Genomic DNA, 19643 nt, shown 5'->3' with positions numbered 1-19643 from the left:
TGAGGTGGAAGATAAAATGATTGAAAAAATAAAATCTTATCAACTTGTCACAAATGAGGAAAGAATAAAGTTATAATTAATATATTCATTAATGCAAGATGAAGTTAGAAAATATTTGTATTTTTTGTTGAAGAAAATTAATTTTCTCCCCCACCAAAAATAGTATGGACCAATAGAATGGATGAAAAATGTGATTTATAAAATAATGGAAAATTAGAAAAACATATAAACATTTGAAATCTCATATAATCTTTTAAATTCTTGGATTTGATTGGTTAGTGTTAATGTCATATTTGGATTGACATGAATGCATAAGTATTCCTCTTTGACAATAACTAATAATTAGTCTAATTAGTCTTTAATAACACTTATTTTTGAACAATTTTAAAAATATTTTATTTAAAAAAACTTTAAAACAATATATGTACACATATTTTATTTAAAAATATATATACTACTTTATTTATTATTATTTATAACCAATTTATTATTATTGCCAAAAAAAAAATTCAAAAAAAAGATGGTTTCCGATCAAGACCCTATTCATGACAAGATTCGAACACAATCCAAAGAACCCAAACTCCGAGAACGTTGCCTAGGCCTACTGAAGTCCAATACAAATAAATTTGAATTGACGCGTCCAACGGTCCCCGCGCGGGACAAATCATGGTGGGTATTGGACAAATCCGATAAAATTCTGGTAAGAAGCAGAATAGGGGTAAGCAGAAGCAAATGGAGAATCGGAGCGACTTTTTCTCTTCTCTAATCAAGGCCACCAAAACCTATGTTGGTGACGATCCTCTTCTTCCCTGGCTTCAGTAAGTTTCAATTCTCTTCTGTATTTTTTAATTCATTCTATCAATGGTGCTCTGCAACTGTAAAGAGAAGCAAATTCTTTTTTTCCGTTGAAGTGGGTTTGTTTATTTATCGATTTCTTTAAAAAAAAGAGGCATGCAGAAGATCAAGGAAGCCCTTGCTCCCGAAGTCGTCAATCAGAAATTACCTCGCTTTCTCGAGAAGTGCACGCAGCATTTTCAAAATGATAGGCGTTACAGAAATGACTTGCGATACCTGCAACTCTGGATTCAAATGGTACCTTACTAAGTTAATTAGTCCATGCTTTAAACTTTTCATTTTTAAGGAGCTATGCACTAAATCAGTTAAGGGAGTTTGGCATTCATTGTTGTTTCAAAGTTTCAGATTTAATAAAATTCGCGCTAGACCATTAAAACGGGTTTTCTGATTTCAGTGTGCCTGCATTTTTCCAGCTGGAATACGTGCCCAATCGAGGAGAAGTTCTGTCTGTTATGGAAAGACATAAGATTGGGCTGAAGCATGCACTTTATTACAAAGCTTATGCCCTCCACTACGAGAAATTGAAGAAATATTCAGATGCTGAGGCCACGTACAAGCTGGGAATCCAAAGGTTTGTAGTTTTCTCTTTTCTTGGTAAATCATCAGTAAGGTTATGTGATGCCTCTAATGCATTAGGGACAGCCTTGTTGTTATGTGTGGCTGTAACTAGCTTTGTTAAGTTGATGTGGCCAAAGTAATCTGCTGTTCCATAAAAAAATGGCATTATATGAGAGAGTTTGTAAGTGGTCAATCCTGTCACCTGTTGGAAGTGTAGAATTTTGCAGCTAACATGCACCATAAATAATAGATCTAGCTAGGAAAAGAAGAAAACCTTTTTTGCATGAATAGAGAAAAGAAACAAATAGTGGGATTAGATCTCTCATTATTCAATGATTACAATTTGCAGAGAAGCATAATTTATATTATGGTAAACCACCGATTAAAACAAGAAATTTCAACAAATAACATGCATGAGCAGGTAACAACAGTCCTTAGTTACTTGCATGAGGTGGAGGAAATAAGTGAAAGAAATGAGATCACCTTATTTAACAGGATGAAAACTAACAAATGCATTTCGGTAAATCATTCACTGTCAAACTAAAGTCCAATAGTGGTTGGAATCAGTATACACAATATAAGCTAACAACCCTCCTTAATTCCAACTAAGTAAATAAAAAACCAATGCAACAATATCTTAATCCATAAATAAGGATAAAACAAGATGTAAAAGCAACGATCTTTGAAAATGGGGATAAAAAACAACTCTTGCTAATGTTATTACATTAACTCCCCCTTTTAGTCTAACTAAGGATACAAAAGCTTAAGTAAAGGAAAGAGGAATTAGGGAACCAGAAAACCCATTAGGAAGAAAACCCCTTGCAAAATATGTACTAGAAAAACATCCTCTGAGACAGAAGAAAAGTGTGGACGATTGTTGGATGATAATTTTCATATTATTGAATGGAGAATCTCCTTTGAAACATAGATGAAGATCAAGATCAATCCGGATGTGTGCCCTCAATGTCACTACTCGAACAATGAGTAGATGGCAAAACATCTATCGATTAAAGATTCAAAAGACAATAATCTGCATAGGCCTCCTCAAACAATGAATAGATAACAAACTAAAAACATCTATCAATCAAGGATGCAAATGACACATGAATTTGTACGAGTGACCCCAATGATAGTACTCAACCATTCAAAAATGAATTGCTAGTTGAAAATACAGAGGCCAATTGTCTATAAGACTAATCAACAATGGAACCAAGGAATTATCAACACAAACAGGAGAAACACCTCCATAGTTTCGAAAAGAGAGGCATGACAAGTCCACTAATATGGTGTCACTAATAAGAAGATGAAGACAAGATCCATGCAAAAAAAGCATGATCTTGGCTTGTCTTAGTTGGACCAATAGAATTTGGTTCAATTTCTATTTCCAAAACTATTTGACACAAGCCTCTACTTATGAAATGAAGCAAAATCTTTGGTTTCCATTCAAAACAGTTGTATGGCATGAGATTTGCAACAGTTATTCTATACAAGCTCTTAATTTCTTTAGTACCTACAAAAGAAATTTTAATTCTTGTTTCTAGCAACCATGAGCTTTGGTACCATGTAGAATTTTGTAGCTAAACATGCAAAATAAATAATAGATCTAGCTAGGAAAAGAAGGAAACCATCTTTGCAAGAATACAAAAATAAATTGAGAATGAAATTAAATCTCTCATCATTAAATGATTACAGTATTCATAGAAGCATGATTTATACAATGGTAAACCATTGATTAAAACAAGAAATTTTGACAAATAACATGCACTAGCAGTTAACGACAATCCTTAGTTACATGCATGAGTTGGTGGAGGAAATAAGTGGAATCAAGAAGTGAGATCACCTTTATTAACTAACACATATAGTTCAGTAAATCACCCATTGTCAAACTAAAGTCCAATAGTGGTTGCAATTAATATACTGTAATAGTAAAGCCCTTCTTGTGTGTTGTTTTATTCATAAATTCCCCATATTTTCTTAAATAAGGGTTTTTAATCTTCTTTGGTTCGATACCCAGTAGTCTATCCCTTTATACTCAATTTGATTTATATGACTTCTTGTTCAATGCTTTGAGGCGACAGGGCTTAGGCCAGAAACTTAAACCTAGGCTTATTAGGACATCCTTATTCAAGGCTTGGATTTGAGTACATTCTTCTGGAGGAGGAAAGGGATCTTAATGATTGTAATTACATTTAATCATAGGGTGAAGGTTGAATCAAATGGAGCTAAAAATGGTGAAAGTCCACTCGTCTCACTTTTGCATACCTATTAAGATTTGCCCAAGGGACTTGACCTTTGTTCTTCTATTAATTTTTATCTATATGTTCACTAGGTCTTGAATCGGCTAGAATTTTGATGATCATTTTAGTTTATTGTGTGCTTAGCATTTTTATTGATTAATTTAACATTACTTTTAATTTAATTTTCCACCAAAGCTTTAATTTGAATGATATTATAAAAGCATAAAATGAAGATGACGAGGATGCTTGTAATGAACCTTTGTACTAGTGGAAATTGTTGGATTTGTGGACGTAATTGGATAGGAGAATGAAAGTATAAGGGATGGTTAGATTGAGGGTGGAGATAAAAATGCTTATTACTATTAATTTGGGGAAATAGGGCTTACTAGCTTGTGTGGATACTCTAGGAAGCTTAGGCTTATTTCCCCTTCAATTAATTTTAGAAGGAGAATAATCCGTTTGGTTCAAGGATTCTTGGGCACAAGGTGAATACAATGGTCCTTAGTGGGGAGTTAAAATGACTATGCAATTTGGGAAAAAGAAACAAAAAGTTGGGCCAAAATAAGGAGAAATGATGACTTTCTACATGTACAAAAAACAAAAAATCGACTAGTAAATTTTGGCAAAAAATTGAGAAAGTACAAATTGTAATCAACTTGAACAAATTTGAGACAAAAGTATAGGGACTTGGTTGGTTGGGGCGACTTGCTCCTGAGACTAGGTTGGGTGAGGCAACTTGCTCTTGGTAGTTTTATATGAAATGATCTACGGACTGTGTAAATGATTGATGGCTACAAGAGATATTAACTATACCTACAATGGTTGTTTCTATGCGATATTTTTAACTCCATTAGTGTTGACATTTATATATGTGCCTATTGTGCTCATAAGTGTTTTTTTATAATGATTAATATCCATAGTTAAAGCTCTTGTTAAAAACTCATCTTGTTTTAAAAAACTTGCAAGTTTTTTTCCATAGCCACTATTTCTTCCAAAACACTTGAAAAATCTATTCACTGAGTTTTACCAAAATCTCACTCATAGAAGAACATAAATCCTCAGATGCAAAAAAAAGTTTATTCTAATTTCATTTTGATTATTTTTTTCGCTCCTCTAGCAAAAAAAATCCCCTAACATTCTAGAGGTCATTTGCAACATTTGCACCAAGGAGTGAAGATTTGTAGTTCATCTATCCGTGAGCACAGTTGGATCTTCTTTAAAGGCCATCCACACAATGAAGAGGAATAGGTTAGATTGTAAACGCTTCAATGGTTTGTTGACGTGAGTTTGGTGACCGACCCAACATATGAAAGATAAAACACTTTGTATCCTAGGATAGAACACCAAATATCCAATTCTCTCTCAAACAAGGGAGGTTAGATGCTAAACACGTGACAATGTCTGGTCAAGTAAGACAATCCCAAGGTTCCTTCCAATGTTAGACTTAACTTAGTTTTGTGATGTGATTCTCCAATTATCACTTGGGCTTACATTAATTCTTTTGTGTAGGATCTATCAACTTCTTGTATGCAAATGATATAACAATTGAGCTTTTCAAACTAATTCTAACAACAATTTTAAAAAATTCAAGTGAATGAGGGTTTAGAAATCTAAGCTACTTCTACTTCTAACTCTACTAATGCAAGACAATGTTGATGTTGTGGTGAGACCAAACCAATCTTTGTTTCACCACATCAGATACACTAAGATGCAGTCTTCTATGAGTGTGAGAATGATTTTCAAACTTCTTATGTTCATCAAAATCAAAACTATGCAAATCTGTGAACACCAAGTAAATGAAGTGAAGTGCTTGTAATGGGCTGAACCCCATCCTTACAATGTTGTTTGCAATCAACAAACACCAAAAGTTATGAATGCTAGTTTTATCATAATGACAACGATAATAAGATCTTTCATTAAACTATGCAATTACTTAAACTACTTTTATCTTCTACTCAGCTTAAGTGAACTTAAACTAATTAGAAATATGGAAACCATGCAATACTCCAAAACTTCACGAGTATTCACCATGAAAATTGTTGAAGTTTATTATAGCATCAAGAAAGATCCTCTGGTCAATCTTTTTTATTCTCAGTTTTTGCTTAACTCCTTCACAACTGTGTCTTTGTTCGATGCTCAAAGTGCTATCTTTATGCTTCAGACCTATGTGGCTACTAGTTGTGCTCTCTCCATCTCAAAGTATCTATGTTCACTATTCATATTTGTCTTTAGTGTATGTGCCTTGGATTATGAGTATGCTACTAGTGTCATTGAATATTATTTTGCGGCGCATATGTCTTATTTTTGTGTCGTTATTCTACAACATAGCATGTGCATATTATTGGTGCCATTAATTTTGTCTTTCCCCAACTCAAATGCCTGTTGATATCTTACGTGTTCACCAAATTTTACAAGTCTCCCCTTGCCGGGTAACAGCTTAGACTATTGATCTTCTCCTTTCTTCGGTTTCCATTCAAGAGAGTTTGTGTGGCTAAGTCCTTTATGGCAAGGAGGTCGATTCAACATATGATTGATATTTTCCGCATATCATTCTTCCATTTTTGGCATTTCTATTCTGGACAATATCACAAGGCATTTAAGCGATTTTTTATTCTGGACAATATCACAGGGCATTCAGGTGATTCATTATTCTGGACAGTATCATGTTTGTGCTTCTTCATCCTAGTCAGGATTTGCAGGACATATTCAGTTTTGAATATTCAGAGCTTGAGACATGACAATAATTATCTTATGATTCATGTTGCATCTTTTCAAAAGACTGAACTGCTTCTAGTTGTTTCATAGATGATTTTTACATTCAAGTGTAGCAAGATTTGTGTCTTTGTTTGAGTATCTGAACATCATCAGTTCTCATATTATTATATACTATATAATTTGAACTCTGTTTAGAGATTGCATGTTCGAACAACTGGTTAATGTGATGTCTCTATTTAAACTTTTTTAAGTCTTCAAGGTTTTGGCTTTCCATGTGAAAAGATTCTAAATTTTCAGAAATCTTGTACTATTCTTATTCAATTTAATAAAGAGAGACCTATTTTTTGGGGCTGGGTTGTATCCCTTAGAAAGTAGGGTTTTTCCCAGGTTAAATTCTCTCTGTGATTCAGTTTATTTTTGTTTATATTGCTGGTTCAAAATTTAACATGGTGGCAGAGCTAGGTTATTGAAGTTCTGATTTTGAACCAGTTTCTTTTCAGCTCTTCTTGATCTTCTTAGTTTATAAAGATGGTGAACGACCTGAAAGTTGAGGGTAGATTGGAAGGATCCTCAAACTTTGCTTCTTGGAAACCAAGAATTCTAGTTGTTCCTGAAGAAAATGATTTGTTGGAGTATGTTAACTCTGTTGTTCCTGAACCATCTGATTAGGCTACTAAAGCTTAGTGGAAGAAAAACAAAGTGATGGCTAGGAAGATTATGATAGATTCCTTTAAGGATCATCTGATTCAAGTTATCTCCAAAATGGAATCAGCTAAAGAAATGTTTGACACCTTGAAGGATCAACAACACTAGTCGAGTCCTTGTCTTGAGAAGTCAATTGCTGCATAGTAAGATGTCTAGAGGAGAATCTGTGGTTTCTTATTTCATGAAGATTACAGGACTGAAGGATCAATTTGCTGCCATAGGTGAATCTTTTAGTGATAAAGATATGGTCATGATTGCTATGCATGGACTTCCCCGATCATGGGAGTCATTTATCCAAGGCATTGGTGGCAAAGGTGAACTAACTAAGTTTGATTGCTTAAGAGGAGGTTGTATTCAAGAATAATGCAGACTGGAAGCAAGACACATTAGTTGAAAATCTCTCTTTGAAGATGATCATGTTCTTGCTGATCATAGTTTCAAGGGAAAAGGAAAGAAAGGTAATTCTAAAAGATTTAGAGAGAAAAGTTTTGATTCTTCTCCTAACTTCAAGTAAAAGAAAAGGAATCTCTCTCACATTTAGTGCTTCAGGTGTGACAAGTTTGGTCACTATGCAAGTGATTGTCATGTGAAACGAAAACCTTCTGACGGTGTTGCTGTTGCAGATGTAGAGAAATCCTCTCTGACAAAATAATCTTGCAATAATTCTGAAGGTTTTCTTTTTGTTTTTGCTCTCTCCAGCAATATACCCTCCAACAGTGATACATGGTTGATTGATAGTAGATCCACACGTCACATCATTGGTTTTAAAGATCACTTATCATATTTGAAAGAAAAAGACACTCATCTGCATGTCATTATTGGTGATGATGCTAGCTATTCTGTTAAAAGTGTTGGCTCTACATCTTTCTCTTAAAGGTGCTGGTTCTACATCTTTTAAATTGAACTCTGGTGTTCCTCTGCACCTAAGTGATGTATTTTATGTTCCTGGTAAAAAGAAAATCTGATTTCAATTTCAGCTAGAGAGGACAAGTGATATTGTGTGACCTTTGCTGATGGCAAGGTTTTGGCTTGGAAAGAGAATTCTGATTTTAAATCTGCTAGGGAACTTGGAATCCGTCATGATAGTCTTCATCAACTTTCAGTTTATCCTCTTCAAGCTCTTACTCTAAATTCATACGATTCCTGTGAATTATGGCATAAGAGATTTGGACACTCAAATTTCAGAACTCTTTCTTTCTTGGAGAATGCTGTCATTGGTCTTCTCAAGTTCAACTAGAAGCATGAAGAAGTTTGGAAGGGATGTGCTTTAGGCAAGAATATCAAGAGTACTTTTCATAGTAGTGAATCTAGATCTAAAGAAATTTTAGAAATCATTCATTCAGTTTTATGTGGTCCTATGTCTGTTGCTTTTCTTAGTGGTTTTTGGTATTATATTTAATTTATTGATGATTATTCTCACAAGTGCTATCTCTACTTCCATAAGTCTTAAGAATCAGATGAAGTGCTGTCTCGGTTCAAATAATTGAAGGCATTGGTTAAGAATTTGTCTAACAAAATTATTAAAACCTTAATTAATATCAAACAATGGTGGAGAATATGTGTCTGGAATTTTTCAAAATTTTTGTACAGAGGCTGGGATTAAGAGGGAAATCTGTGTTCCCTATAATCCTCAACAAAATGGTGTGGCTGAAAGGAAGAATATGACTGTTATGAAGCAACTAAGGCAATGATTCATGACCAAAGTCTTCCTATTTTCTTATGGGTCCAAGCTTGTTGAACAACAATTTACTTTCAGAATCGTTGCCCTCATCATATTCTTGGCAACTTGACTCCAGAAGAGGCCTTCTCAGGTATTAAACTAGAAATTAGTTATTTTAGAATCATTGGATTTCTAGTTTATATTCTTATGCCTAAGGAGAAAATATCTAAACTGGAACCTTTAGAAAAGAAATGTATCTTTGTTGTTTATAGTGTCTAATCTAAGGCATATAGAGTCTATATTCCTGGTCAAATATAGATTGAAATTAGTAGAGATGTTTCTTTTGATGAATTTAAAGCATGTAAATCTTCCAAGGACTCAAGTTCTGAAAATATTGAAGAAGTTGAAAATTTTCAAGACTCTATCATGCCTGATCAAGATCCTCCTTTAGAGATTCAGAGGGAGCTTGCTGATTCAGATGTTAATGCCAATCCTCTTGACCCTATGGCTATTTCAGCAGGCACTAGTTCTTCTTTAGCAAGCAAGAAACACCCTCTATGGACTAGGAATCTCATGGAAGAGAGTGCGTCCTATGCAGTTCCTTGTGGCACCTTTAGAGAAAGTAAGAGGCCTCAAAAGTTTGCTGGTTATGTCGCTCTAATGAATCACATAATTGCTTCAGGACCCGCTAGTGTTGTAGAAGCCTCTAAGTTGCAAGCACCCAAAGGTAAATCTATGGTTTATTCTAAATGGTTGTTAAAATAAAGCATGCTGTTGATGCTAGTATGGAAAAATATAAGGCTAGATTTGTTGCTACGGGGTTCTCTCAAAAGGAGGTCATAGATTACGAGGAAACTTTTGCTCCAGTGGCTCGCTATTCTTCTAGTAGAACTATAATACGTATTGCAGCAATTAAGGACTGGAAACTCCATCAAATGGATGTTAAAACAATGTTTTTAAATGGTGTATAATTGAAGAGGAAGTCTTTATAGAACACCCAGAAGGGTTCATAATTCATGACAAAGATTCTCATGTATGCAAGCTGAAAAAGGATTTATATGGTCTTAAGCAAGCCCTATGTGCATGGTATGAAAGTATTGACAACTATCTTCTTAGGTTTGGATTTGAAATAATGATGCTGATCCAAATTTATACTTTCAAAGGAATGATGACAATTTGCTAATTCTTATGCTCTATGTGGACGATTTATTTCTCACTGGTGATGATGATCTGATTGCTAAGTGTAAGAAGAATCTTACTTTAGAATTTGAAATGAAAGATCTTGGTCTCATGCATTATCTCCTTGGCCTTGAGGTATGGAAATCCTCTAATGGCATTCTTCTAAGTCAAGGTGAATATGCCATAGATGTATTGAAAGGGTTTGGTTTATTGGATTGTAAATCCATGGTCACTCAAATGGAAGCAAATGTGAAAAAACTTTATGAGGATGCTGCTGATTAAGATTTGGTTAATCCTACCATGTATAGACAGCTCATTGGTTCACTTATCTATTTAGTTAAGACTAGGCCTAATATCTGTTATGCTGTTAATACCTTGAGTCAATTTATGTGTCAACCAAAGCATATTCTTTTAGTTGCAGCCACGCATATTCTTAGATATGTTCGTGCCACTCTGGGATATGACTTTTTTTTGAATCAAAAGCTGAACTCACATTATCAGGTTTCGCTGATTCAGATTGGGCAGGGTGTGCAATTAACAGAAAGAGTACTTCAGGTTATTGTTTCAGCTTGGGTTCAACCATGATTTCATGGTGCAACAGGAAACAAAATTGTGTGGCTCAAAGCATTGCTGAAGCAGAGTATGTTACAACTTGTATGACTCCAAAACTTGTGTGGCTTTGCAAATTACTTGCTGGCCTGCTTGGTCAAATACATGAACCTACTATGATTATTTGTAATAATCAAAGCTGTGTAAAGCTTTCTGTTAATCTTGTTTTTGATGACAGATCCAAACATGTGGAAATTAAATATCATTACCTTAGAGATATGGTTTAAAGAAAAGCTATTGAACTCGAGTATGTCTCTACTGAAGAACAGGTTGCTGATATTCTTCACCAAGCCTCTTCCTAGGATGAAGTTGAATTACTTTCAGAAAAAGCTTGATATAGTGGAGAATGATATGCTTGCTGAGAAAGAGCCTCAGCTTCAGTAACTATTTTATGGTGAGTACTTCTTTGTGAGGGAGGATCAAAATGAGACTCTTTGTTTTATCCTTTGCGAGTAGGCATGATGAAGGCATTCCACCCACTACGAGTAGGCATGGTGGTAACACAGTCTTCTTTAGGAGAAGATTGAGGTGAAAGTTCTCATTTCTCACCCTCTGCAGGTAGGCATGGTGAAACCCATTCTCTGTGAGTAGGCTTGATGGTATGGTGCATTTATATTTCTTATTTTCACCCTCTAGGAGTAGCTATCAAGAAATATGTTTTGAAATTGTTTTGTTGAGACAACGATAGTTATTGCACTATCAATTGCTATGCTTTGGTATAGTTATGATGAGAGAACAATAACTATTGTGATAGCAATTGTCATGTTTTGATATTGTTATGTTGAGATAATAATTGATTATCGTTATAGTGTGATAACAATAGTTTTAATCCTATGTCAAATATTTCCTTAACACTTCTACTGGTTGCAACTTCATGCTCTTGTCACAAGAAGATATTATGAAGATCTCTCTCTTGCTAAGAGGGAGTCTTGAAGTTTATTATAGCATCGAGAAAGATCTTCTGGTCAATCTCTGTTATTCTCAATTTTTGCTTCACTCCTTCACAACTATATCTCTGTTCTATGCCTACATGACTGCTAGCTGTGCTCTGTCCATCTCAGAGTATTTATGTTCAATAGTTATTTTTTTCTTCAACGTATGTGCGGAGTGTGAGTTTGCTACTGGAGTCATTGTATTTTATTCTGCAGCATGTATGTCATATTTTTGTGACGTTATTCTACAAGATAGCACATGCGTATTATTGTTTCTGTTAATTTTGTCTCATTGTCCAGCTCAAACGCCAGTTGATATCTGATGTGTTTGCTAAATTTTATGAGTCTCTCCGTGTTGGGTAACGAATTAGACTATTGATCTTCTCCTCTCTTCGATTTTCATTCTTAAGAGAGTCTGCTTAGCGAAGTCCTTTCTGGCAAGAATGTCGATTTAACATATGATTGATATTTTCTGCATATCATTCTTCCATTTTTTGGCGTTTCTATTCTGGACAATACACTGGACAATATCGTATTGTGCTTCTTCATCCTGGTTAGGATTTGCAGGACATATTCAGTTTTGAATAATCAGGGCTTGAGACACGACATTAATTATCTTTTGATTCATGCTGTATCTGTTCAGAAGACTGAACTGCTTCTAGTTCTTTCATAGATGATTTTTACATTCAAGTGTAGCAAGATTTGTGTGTCTTTGTTTGAGTATCTGAATGACATCAGTTTTCATATTATTATATACTGTAAAAGTTGAACTTTGCTTAGAGATTGCATGTTCGAATAACTGGTTGATGTGATGTCTCTATTCAAACTTTGCTTAAGTCTATAAGGTTTCAGCTTTGTGTGTGAAAAATTCTTCATATTAAGAAATCTTGTACTGTTCTTATTCAATTCAATAAAGAGAGCTATTTTTGGGCGTTGGATTGTTTCCCTCATAGAGGAGGATTTATCCCAGGATAAAATCTTTGTGATTCAGTTTATTTTTGTTTATATTGCTGTTTCAAAATTTAACAAAAACATCAATGGATAAGAAGCAGTTTTGTAATGATCCTGTGTATCCTCTGATTGAAATGCTCATAAATGTGGATTCTATTTGTATTTTATTTTATTATTATTATTATTTTTTTCAAGAATATATATATATTTTTTGAATTTCTCAGAATAATAAGAAATGAAGTTGCAAAGCAAAAGGATGAAACAATAACATTAACCATTCAATTACTGAATTTTCAGATAAATGAAATAGCACTAGATCGAAGTTTCAAACAGATCACTGATTATGTTTGTACACAAAGATAATGGTAAGAATCTGGCACAATCTTTCTTGGGTATTTTATCTGATGTAATTCTGCCCTCTATGATAGGCGTCAACCAAATTTGGTCACCTTCCAATGCTAGCACTATACTCCACTTCAATTAATAGATCATATTCTCCAAATACAGGCAGCGATGAATAATCTCCAGGACTCTGAACGTGATTGCTGATGTTGGTAAACTCTCTTCACTCCAATTTAAGTACCCGTAACCTTCAATTCCTTACTTAGCCACTATGGTGGAAAGTGCAGATCCCATATCATAAATCGCCAATGCCTGGGAGTGCCGCGTGAGCCCAGAATGCAACAATATGGGCTGCCAAACTCAACCACGCGCCCTTGTGTCAAATCAAAGATCCCTAAATAAGAAACAACAAGCCTGTATGAAATTCGCAGGCACCCTTGTGAAGCCCAGACAATATAAATATAAATTGCTGCTTGATATTAATTCCCTGCAATTTCAAACATGGATCAACCCTTGTAGATATAAAAAATGGCATCAATTTCTTTTTCCCACTTAGGCAAATTCTCTAGTAATAAATTTCTCTTAGGCATAGTAAAACGGTAGGAGGAATTTGGGCAAATTGTATACTTCAGCACAATTTGTAGTGACAAACTCAAATCAATTCACAATTCTCAGAATCCCTCAACCAGATATGGAAAAGCAAAATTATAATTTTCAAGATCCTTTTCTCTCCAAATGAAGCCATATTTATAATGCCTTTGTGCAACCGAGCTTCACCATGACACCTTTGACTTACATTGCTTTATAATATGAAGTCCAAATTACTTTTAATATAAAGCACAATAATAATTACAAGTGCATTAAATATTTATAAAGTCTTATTATAATTGGAATACATATGACTCCACCAATATATCTCATCCGGAGCCCAATAGTGAAATTACAGGCAACCACCATTGTCAGATTTGCCTTGCCAAAAATAGAAACGGACAAAAAGTGACCTAATAAAAATAGGAAGTCCAAAAATAGCAAATTTGCAACAAAGATCCCCAAACCCAAATGTCAACTCATGAGGGTCGTAGTGATGAGTTGACAAACCCTGACTCTAGGAACCTGCTGAAATGGGGACATTACAGTCCTCCCTCCTCAAGATGCTTGTCCTCAAGTAATCGCAATCTGGGGTACTCTCAAAAGAAGGTCATAGATTATGAGGAAACTTTTGCTTCAGTGGCTTGCTATTCTTCTAGTAGAACTATAATACGTATCGCAGCAATTAAGGGCTGGAAACTCCATCAAATGGATGTTAAAACGATGTTTTTAAATGGTGTAATTAAAGAGGAAGTCTTTATAGAACAACCAGAAGGGTTCATAATTCATGACAAAGATTCTCATGTATGCAAGCTGAAAAAGGATTTATATGGTCTTAAGCAAGCCCTATGTGCATGTTATGAAAGTATTGACAACTATCTTCTTAGGTTTAGATTTGAAATAATGATGCTGATCCAAATTTATACTTTCAAAGGAATGATGACAATTTGCTGATTCTTATGCTCTATGTCGATGATTTATTTCTCACTGGCGATGATGATCTGATAGCTAAGTGTAAGAAGAATCTTACTTTAGAATTTGAAATGTAAGATCTTGGTCTCATGCATTATCTCCTTGGCCTTGAGGTATGGAAATCCTCTAATGGCATTCTTCTAAGTCAAGGTGAATATGCCATAGGTATATTGAAAGGGTTTGGTTTATTGGATTGTAAATCCATGGTCACTCAAATGGAAGCAAATGTGAAAAAACTTTATGAGGCATCTACCATTACTTGAATGTGCTCTAGCTATCTCCTTTTCCATGGCCACAACCTCAACCTCTCTATCTACTTGGTCAACCCACTCATGGTCTACCTTAGTGAAGACTGGATCCACAACCCCAGTGAGCCACTTTGATTTTGGACCAATCTCCTCCAGAATGATCGGAGAGGAGTTAGCGCCCAAAATCTGTCTGATCCTAAGATGGAGGTTGTAATGAACAAAGAAAAGATCATTCAACCTCTGCACAAACAACCTATTTCTCTTCCTCGAGTGGATATGCTCGAACATGGACCAATTGTGCTCACATCCAGAAGCGCTACTTACCTGACTCAGAATACGGATGGCAATTTTTTGAAGTTTTGGGGTTGTGGGCCTAAACATTTGCCACCAACTATTTGAAATAAGGGAAAACAAAAACAATGAGTCTCATTTACAACTTTAAAATCACAAAATAAAAAATTAAAATGCACAACTTATAAGCCATAAACTCAAGATTCAAGAATATATTATTTTTATCTGGCTGTATTGTTGTTTGAGCATCTATGGCCATCTTGCCAGAGAAAATTGGCCCTTCTTTATCATTGAATTTCTCTGGCTAGCTCAATGGTTGCAACTCCGCTATCCTCATCACTACTCAACCTTTGGATCGCTGTATATAGGCCGGTGAGAACCTCCTCATTCGCCTTGAAGTCAGGATGGAAATGGAATGCCGGATTCAGATAATAAGCTGTTGCATGGATGGGTCGGTGGAGTTGATTCTGCCTTCTCTTATCGATGATCTCCTAAATAGGGGCATACTTCTCTCGCACTCTTGCATATTGGGCTCCAATGGCCTCCTTGGACCTATCCATGCCCTCATATGTATAGCTAATAGAGGGCTTCTCCTTATCAATAGTTTGTAGGAGAGATACGAGGGGCTTAGTGACCTGCATATAATGTAAAAAAAAATGTTTGAGTCAAAACTTAAATATAAAACTAAAAGTAAAACTAAATCATTAAATAATTAAATAATAAATAATAAATATTAAATAGTAAATAGTAAATGTTAGATTGTAAGAAATTTACCTCAAGGATTTTGTTAGCAGGTTTCCAAAAACCTTCCTCATCAAAGATGCAATTCACCACATCTACCCCTACAGTGGTCGTAGCATAGGAAGATGTAATTGTTACATCCTAAATTTTGGCCTAGTTTTAAAATTGCTCATAGTTGTTGGATTTAACGGATTTTTCTTTCATGATCATGTGAAGTAGGTAGTTATTTATATCTGTTGTATTAACTATTAATGAAGATGGTTGTTAACCGTTATTTGTTATGTGATATTTAGTAGTTGCTTGATTTTGGAATTATGGTTAATAATTTAAAGCCTTTTAAATGTTTACATGAAAATTATTATGGAACTGTTATTATGGTGGAAGTGTTTCTTGGGTGATTGTAGAAGAAGATGAAGGGGGGAAGCATTGCTAAACGGGATCAATGAAATGGGATACTTGCTTAGTCCAGTCAACAGGATTGATAGGTGTGACCTTAAACTTCTGTCGTAAGAATCTAATGAGTTGAACTCAGGATACATCTGCAGGACCCGCATGAGCTAATAAATAATTTAAGAAACATAAAATAATTTAATTAAAATATAATACGTACCTAAAGGATTTTAAATGATCTTTCACCATATTATTATAATATATATATGCGTGTGTGTGTGTGTACGTACACAGATATAAAAATGAAGTGGCACCATTATATTATTTTCTTATAATAAAATGATACCACCTCACTAATATATTTACATGTATGTATATAAATATAAATTATAATAATATTCGAATTATAACCTTCCAACTCTTTTTCCATCTTTTATTTTTTTCCTTATTTGTAACCGATTAAACTCTTGGCGTTTTAAATTGACAAATATTCTTATGTTATAGAAGGCAAGGAGTCACGTCATTCTCTTTTTATTGAAGTCGTGAGAGAAAGGCAAACATCTTTTTTTTTCAAACACCCGACTGCCATACTCAAGATTGGCTCCTTTTCATTTTCGATTTCTCCATAATTCTGCCATTTCCATTGCTCATAGTTTCAACTTCACACACCATTTGAACCTCTGTCAAACTCAGATTTTTGCAGAATATAAGTGTTGCCATTCTTGTATAGGCTGTTGTACGTTTCCACCTTTCTAAAGTTGAGGTCGCCTCTATGCACTAAGAAATCATTTTGAAGAAGAATAGATATCCAATGTCTAGCAAAGCTCAGGCATTTCCAAAAATTATACCAGGTCATGTGGATGATCATTCTCCCAATATTGCTATAGTCCCCTACATAACCATTAATGCATTTCAAATTCCATATCAATAAATTGTAGATTATACTCATTTTAAACTTGAATAATCTTAGGAAATTGTTACTATAATTCATAGCATGGAACCATGAATTGTTTAGCTTTTGGAAGTTAGAATACAATGAATATATTTTTGCAAGTCTTTAATCACAAAATGTGAAATGCTAGAAGCAACCATTTGCTATGAATTAACAAAATAGAGCCGATTGCTTTGAGAATCCGAACACCTAGGACTCACTGGCTGTATAGCCATGAAAAGGTGAGAATGGTATCTGCAAGAACACGAAAGATGAAATCAAATATGATTAAATAAAATTATATAACCGTACTTAATAGCTCATGCTCATCCCTAATAATGTTTCCTGTTGTTGAGCGGTGGTGATCAGGTTGTTGAACCTATCAGAATACCTTGGCCAAGGTAGTTTAAAGGCATGTTTGCCATCTAATGATCACTTGATTTCTGTGGTGCCAATTATGTAGACATGTCCGTCCATAACTTTGTGGACATTCTAAACACTAGGATGCTCAAGTGGCTTGACTAAGAATATTCCAAGCCCGATCTTGAGGTAGGGAGGACCTTTCTGATTCAATAGATTGTATGGGGATAAGTATGGTCTAAGGTTGGGAGGTTAAGCCTAAGTCAATGCTTCTCCTCTTACTGAAAGCCGAAGCTTGCACAACTAGCAAAAGACCCACCGGATGATACTTGTATGTTTCTTTTCTTCTTTCCATGATAAGCATTTACTTACTTGTATGTAGAAAAGATAGTTAATCGTAGTCGATCATAGATGTAGTTATTTTTAGTTAATCATTAATTCAGTTATTTCAGTTGATCATAGATACAATTATTTTCAGTTAATCGATAACCTAGTTATTTCAATTAATCATAGATACAATTACTTTTAGTTAATTGTTAAACTAGTTATTTCAGTTGATCATTGATATGGTTATTGTTACCATTTTTTGCTTCCCGCCAAAAATTTAAATTCGAATGCTTAACCCCACCCAACGGCCACTTACCATCTTTTATATTATTTTAATCCCCAGGAAATACGAAAAATAAATGATTAAAACTCATGGTATTTCTTATTTTCCTAAATTTGTTTCTACTTGCCCGCAACTTTCCGTGCCGTCAGATCTTGTTTAGATCTACAGTGGGCGCTTTCTCGCATCTTCAAAACAAACAACCTTTACGTAATGCGAGGAAGCCCCTTTGTGATGCGTGGCAGGTGGGTCCATGTTCTTCTTGTGGGCCGTAGGATGGGAGGTGGCAGGGTGAGCTAGCGATTCTATTGGCACCCACTTTCCCGCATTTTGAGCTTCGTCAGACTTTCTGACAATGCGGGCAAGCGCCCTAGTGACACATGTCCATATGATGTCACAAAGGATATTCACGTAGGTTCAGAGAGCACGTGTTATGAGCACCGTCAGATCTCCCAGGATCAGTGGTTGGCGCGTGCCCGCAATATGAAGATGCGAGGAGATTAAAGATTGTGGGCAAGCCCCTTCGTGACACGTAGCTGATAATGACATCATCATGCATCCATTCTTCCCAAAGCACGATCCACCGTTTGATGCAAGCTTATCAAGGGCTGGCGCTTGCCCGCAATATGAAGTTGCAAGAAGATTAAGTAATGCGGGAAAGCACCTTGATGACACCTGTCCCACGACGTCACATGTTCCCAGTTATACCTTCCACCATCAGATCTTCAAGGATCAACGACTGGCGCATGCCTGCAATAAGGAGTTGTGAGGAAATTAAACAATGCGTGTATGCGCCCTTGCGATGCGTGGCATGGCGTGACGTCATGGGCCCACTTTTCTCAGAAGGTAATGACAGCTCATCTTCCTTGGCCGTTGTCATGTGAGTCGGAGTATGAAGAGGGCATTTCATTGGTCCGTCCAGTTGACTAGGCATGCAGTTGTATAGGATTTTGATCGCTGTAGATTCAAATGGGATCAAGGGTTGGCACTTTCCCGCATTATGAAGTTGCAAGGAGATTAAGGAATGCGGGCAAGCGCCTTGTTGCCGCGTGTCCTCGTGGGGCCAGGGTTGTTTCATAGGCCGCAGGGTGGTGCCAGTTGGATGCCAGGTTAGATGCTAAGTGTTTCGTGGGCTCGGAATTTTGAAGAGCAAGCGCAGTAATATGGGGATCTTTCAAGATCGTTGATCTCACAGAGATCAACGATCAGGGCTTTCCCGCATTATGAAGTTACGAGGAAGTTAAGCAATTCAGGGAAGCCCCTGAGGGACACGTGTCTTTGCAGGCTCGAGGAGATACTTTACGGCTAGGGTATTAACAGAAAGGCTAACGGTTATGAGACATTGCTGTTAGGGTTTTGAGGAGGTGGCGTAGTTAGTAAAGAAGATGTGGTCAACCGCGTGGAGACTCTGCGGAGTGGCAAAACAAAAGAAGATCATTGGTCCACATGGCTCATCCTGGTGGCAGAGCTTAGTTGACTTGCTGACCCTGCTGATTCATGAACCAAAAACAAAGGGAGTCAAATTTTCTCGCGCAATCGGATCCATGTGATCAATTCCAACCACCCTCGAATGAATGCTAAACCCAGGAGAACACTCCACCACCCCAGTTGATCCATCTACTTGGTCAGACAATTTAATGGCGTTGTTTCTATCTTCTCAGGGCCCTGTTCCAACAAAGATCAGATATCATTGCATTTGGATCTGTGCTTAGGTCAGATTTGCCCTAGATCTGCATGATTGTTCTCTGTAAGACTTATTGACAGTGGTTGTG

The 19643-nt window shown here is 35.8% G+C and overlaps 1 protein-coding gene across 5 annotated transcripts in view; it reads left to right on the top strand.

Moving 5' to 3' along the window:
* Positions 1–563: 563 nt before the first annotated feature.
* LOC149549323 (Mad3/BUB1 homology region 1) overlaps positions 564–19643 on the top strand; it is a 60931-nt gene continuing 41851 nt past the window's right edge. The window contains exons 1-3 of one of the 5 annotated variants that reach the window (XM_089792772.1): positions 564–818; positions 958–1092; positions 1250–1426. In XM_089792772.1, coding sequence (XP_089648898.1) covers positions 733–818; positions 958–1092; positions 1250–1426 — 398 coding nt within the window. In that variant the 5' untranslated portion in view covers positions 564–732. Of the gene's footprint in view, positions 819–947; positions 1093–1249; positions 1427–19643 lie in introns of all 5 variants that reach the window. The other 4 variants (XM_089792773.1, XM_089792774.1, XM_089792775.1 and 1 more) reach the window with 4 other exon arrangements.

The sequence above is a fragment of the Cupressus sempervirens genome, chromosome 7 (assembly GCF_028749045.1).
Source record: "Cupressus sempervirens isolate cs-2001-9-10 chromosome 7, ASM2874904v1, whole genome shotgun sequence".
NCBI lineage: Eukaryota > Viridiplantae > Streptophyta > Pinopsida > Cupressales > Cupressaceae > Cupressus > Cupressus sempervirens.
Note: the sequence above shows the minus strand (reverse complement) of the source record. Positions and strands in the feature narration are given on the sequence as shown.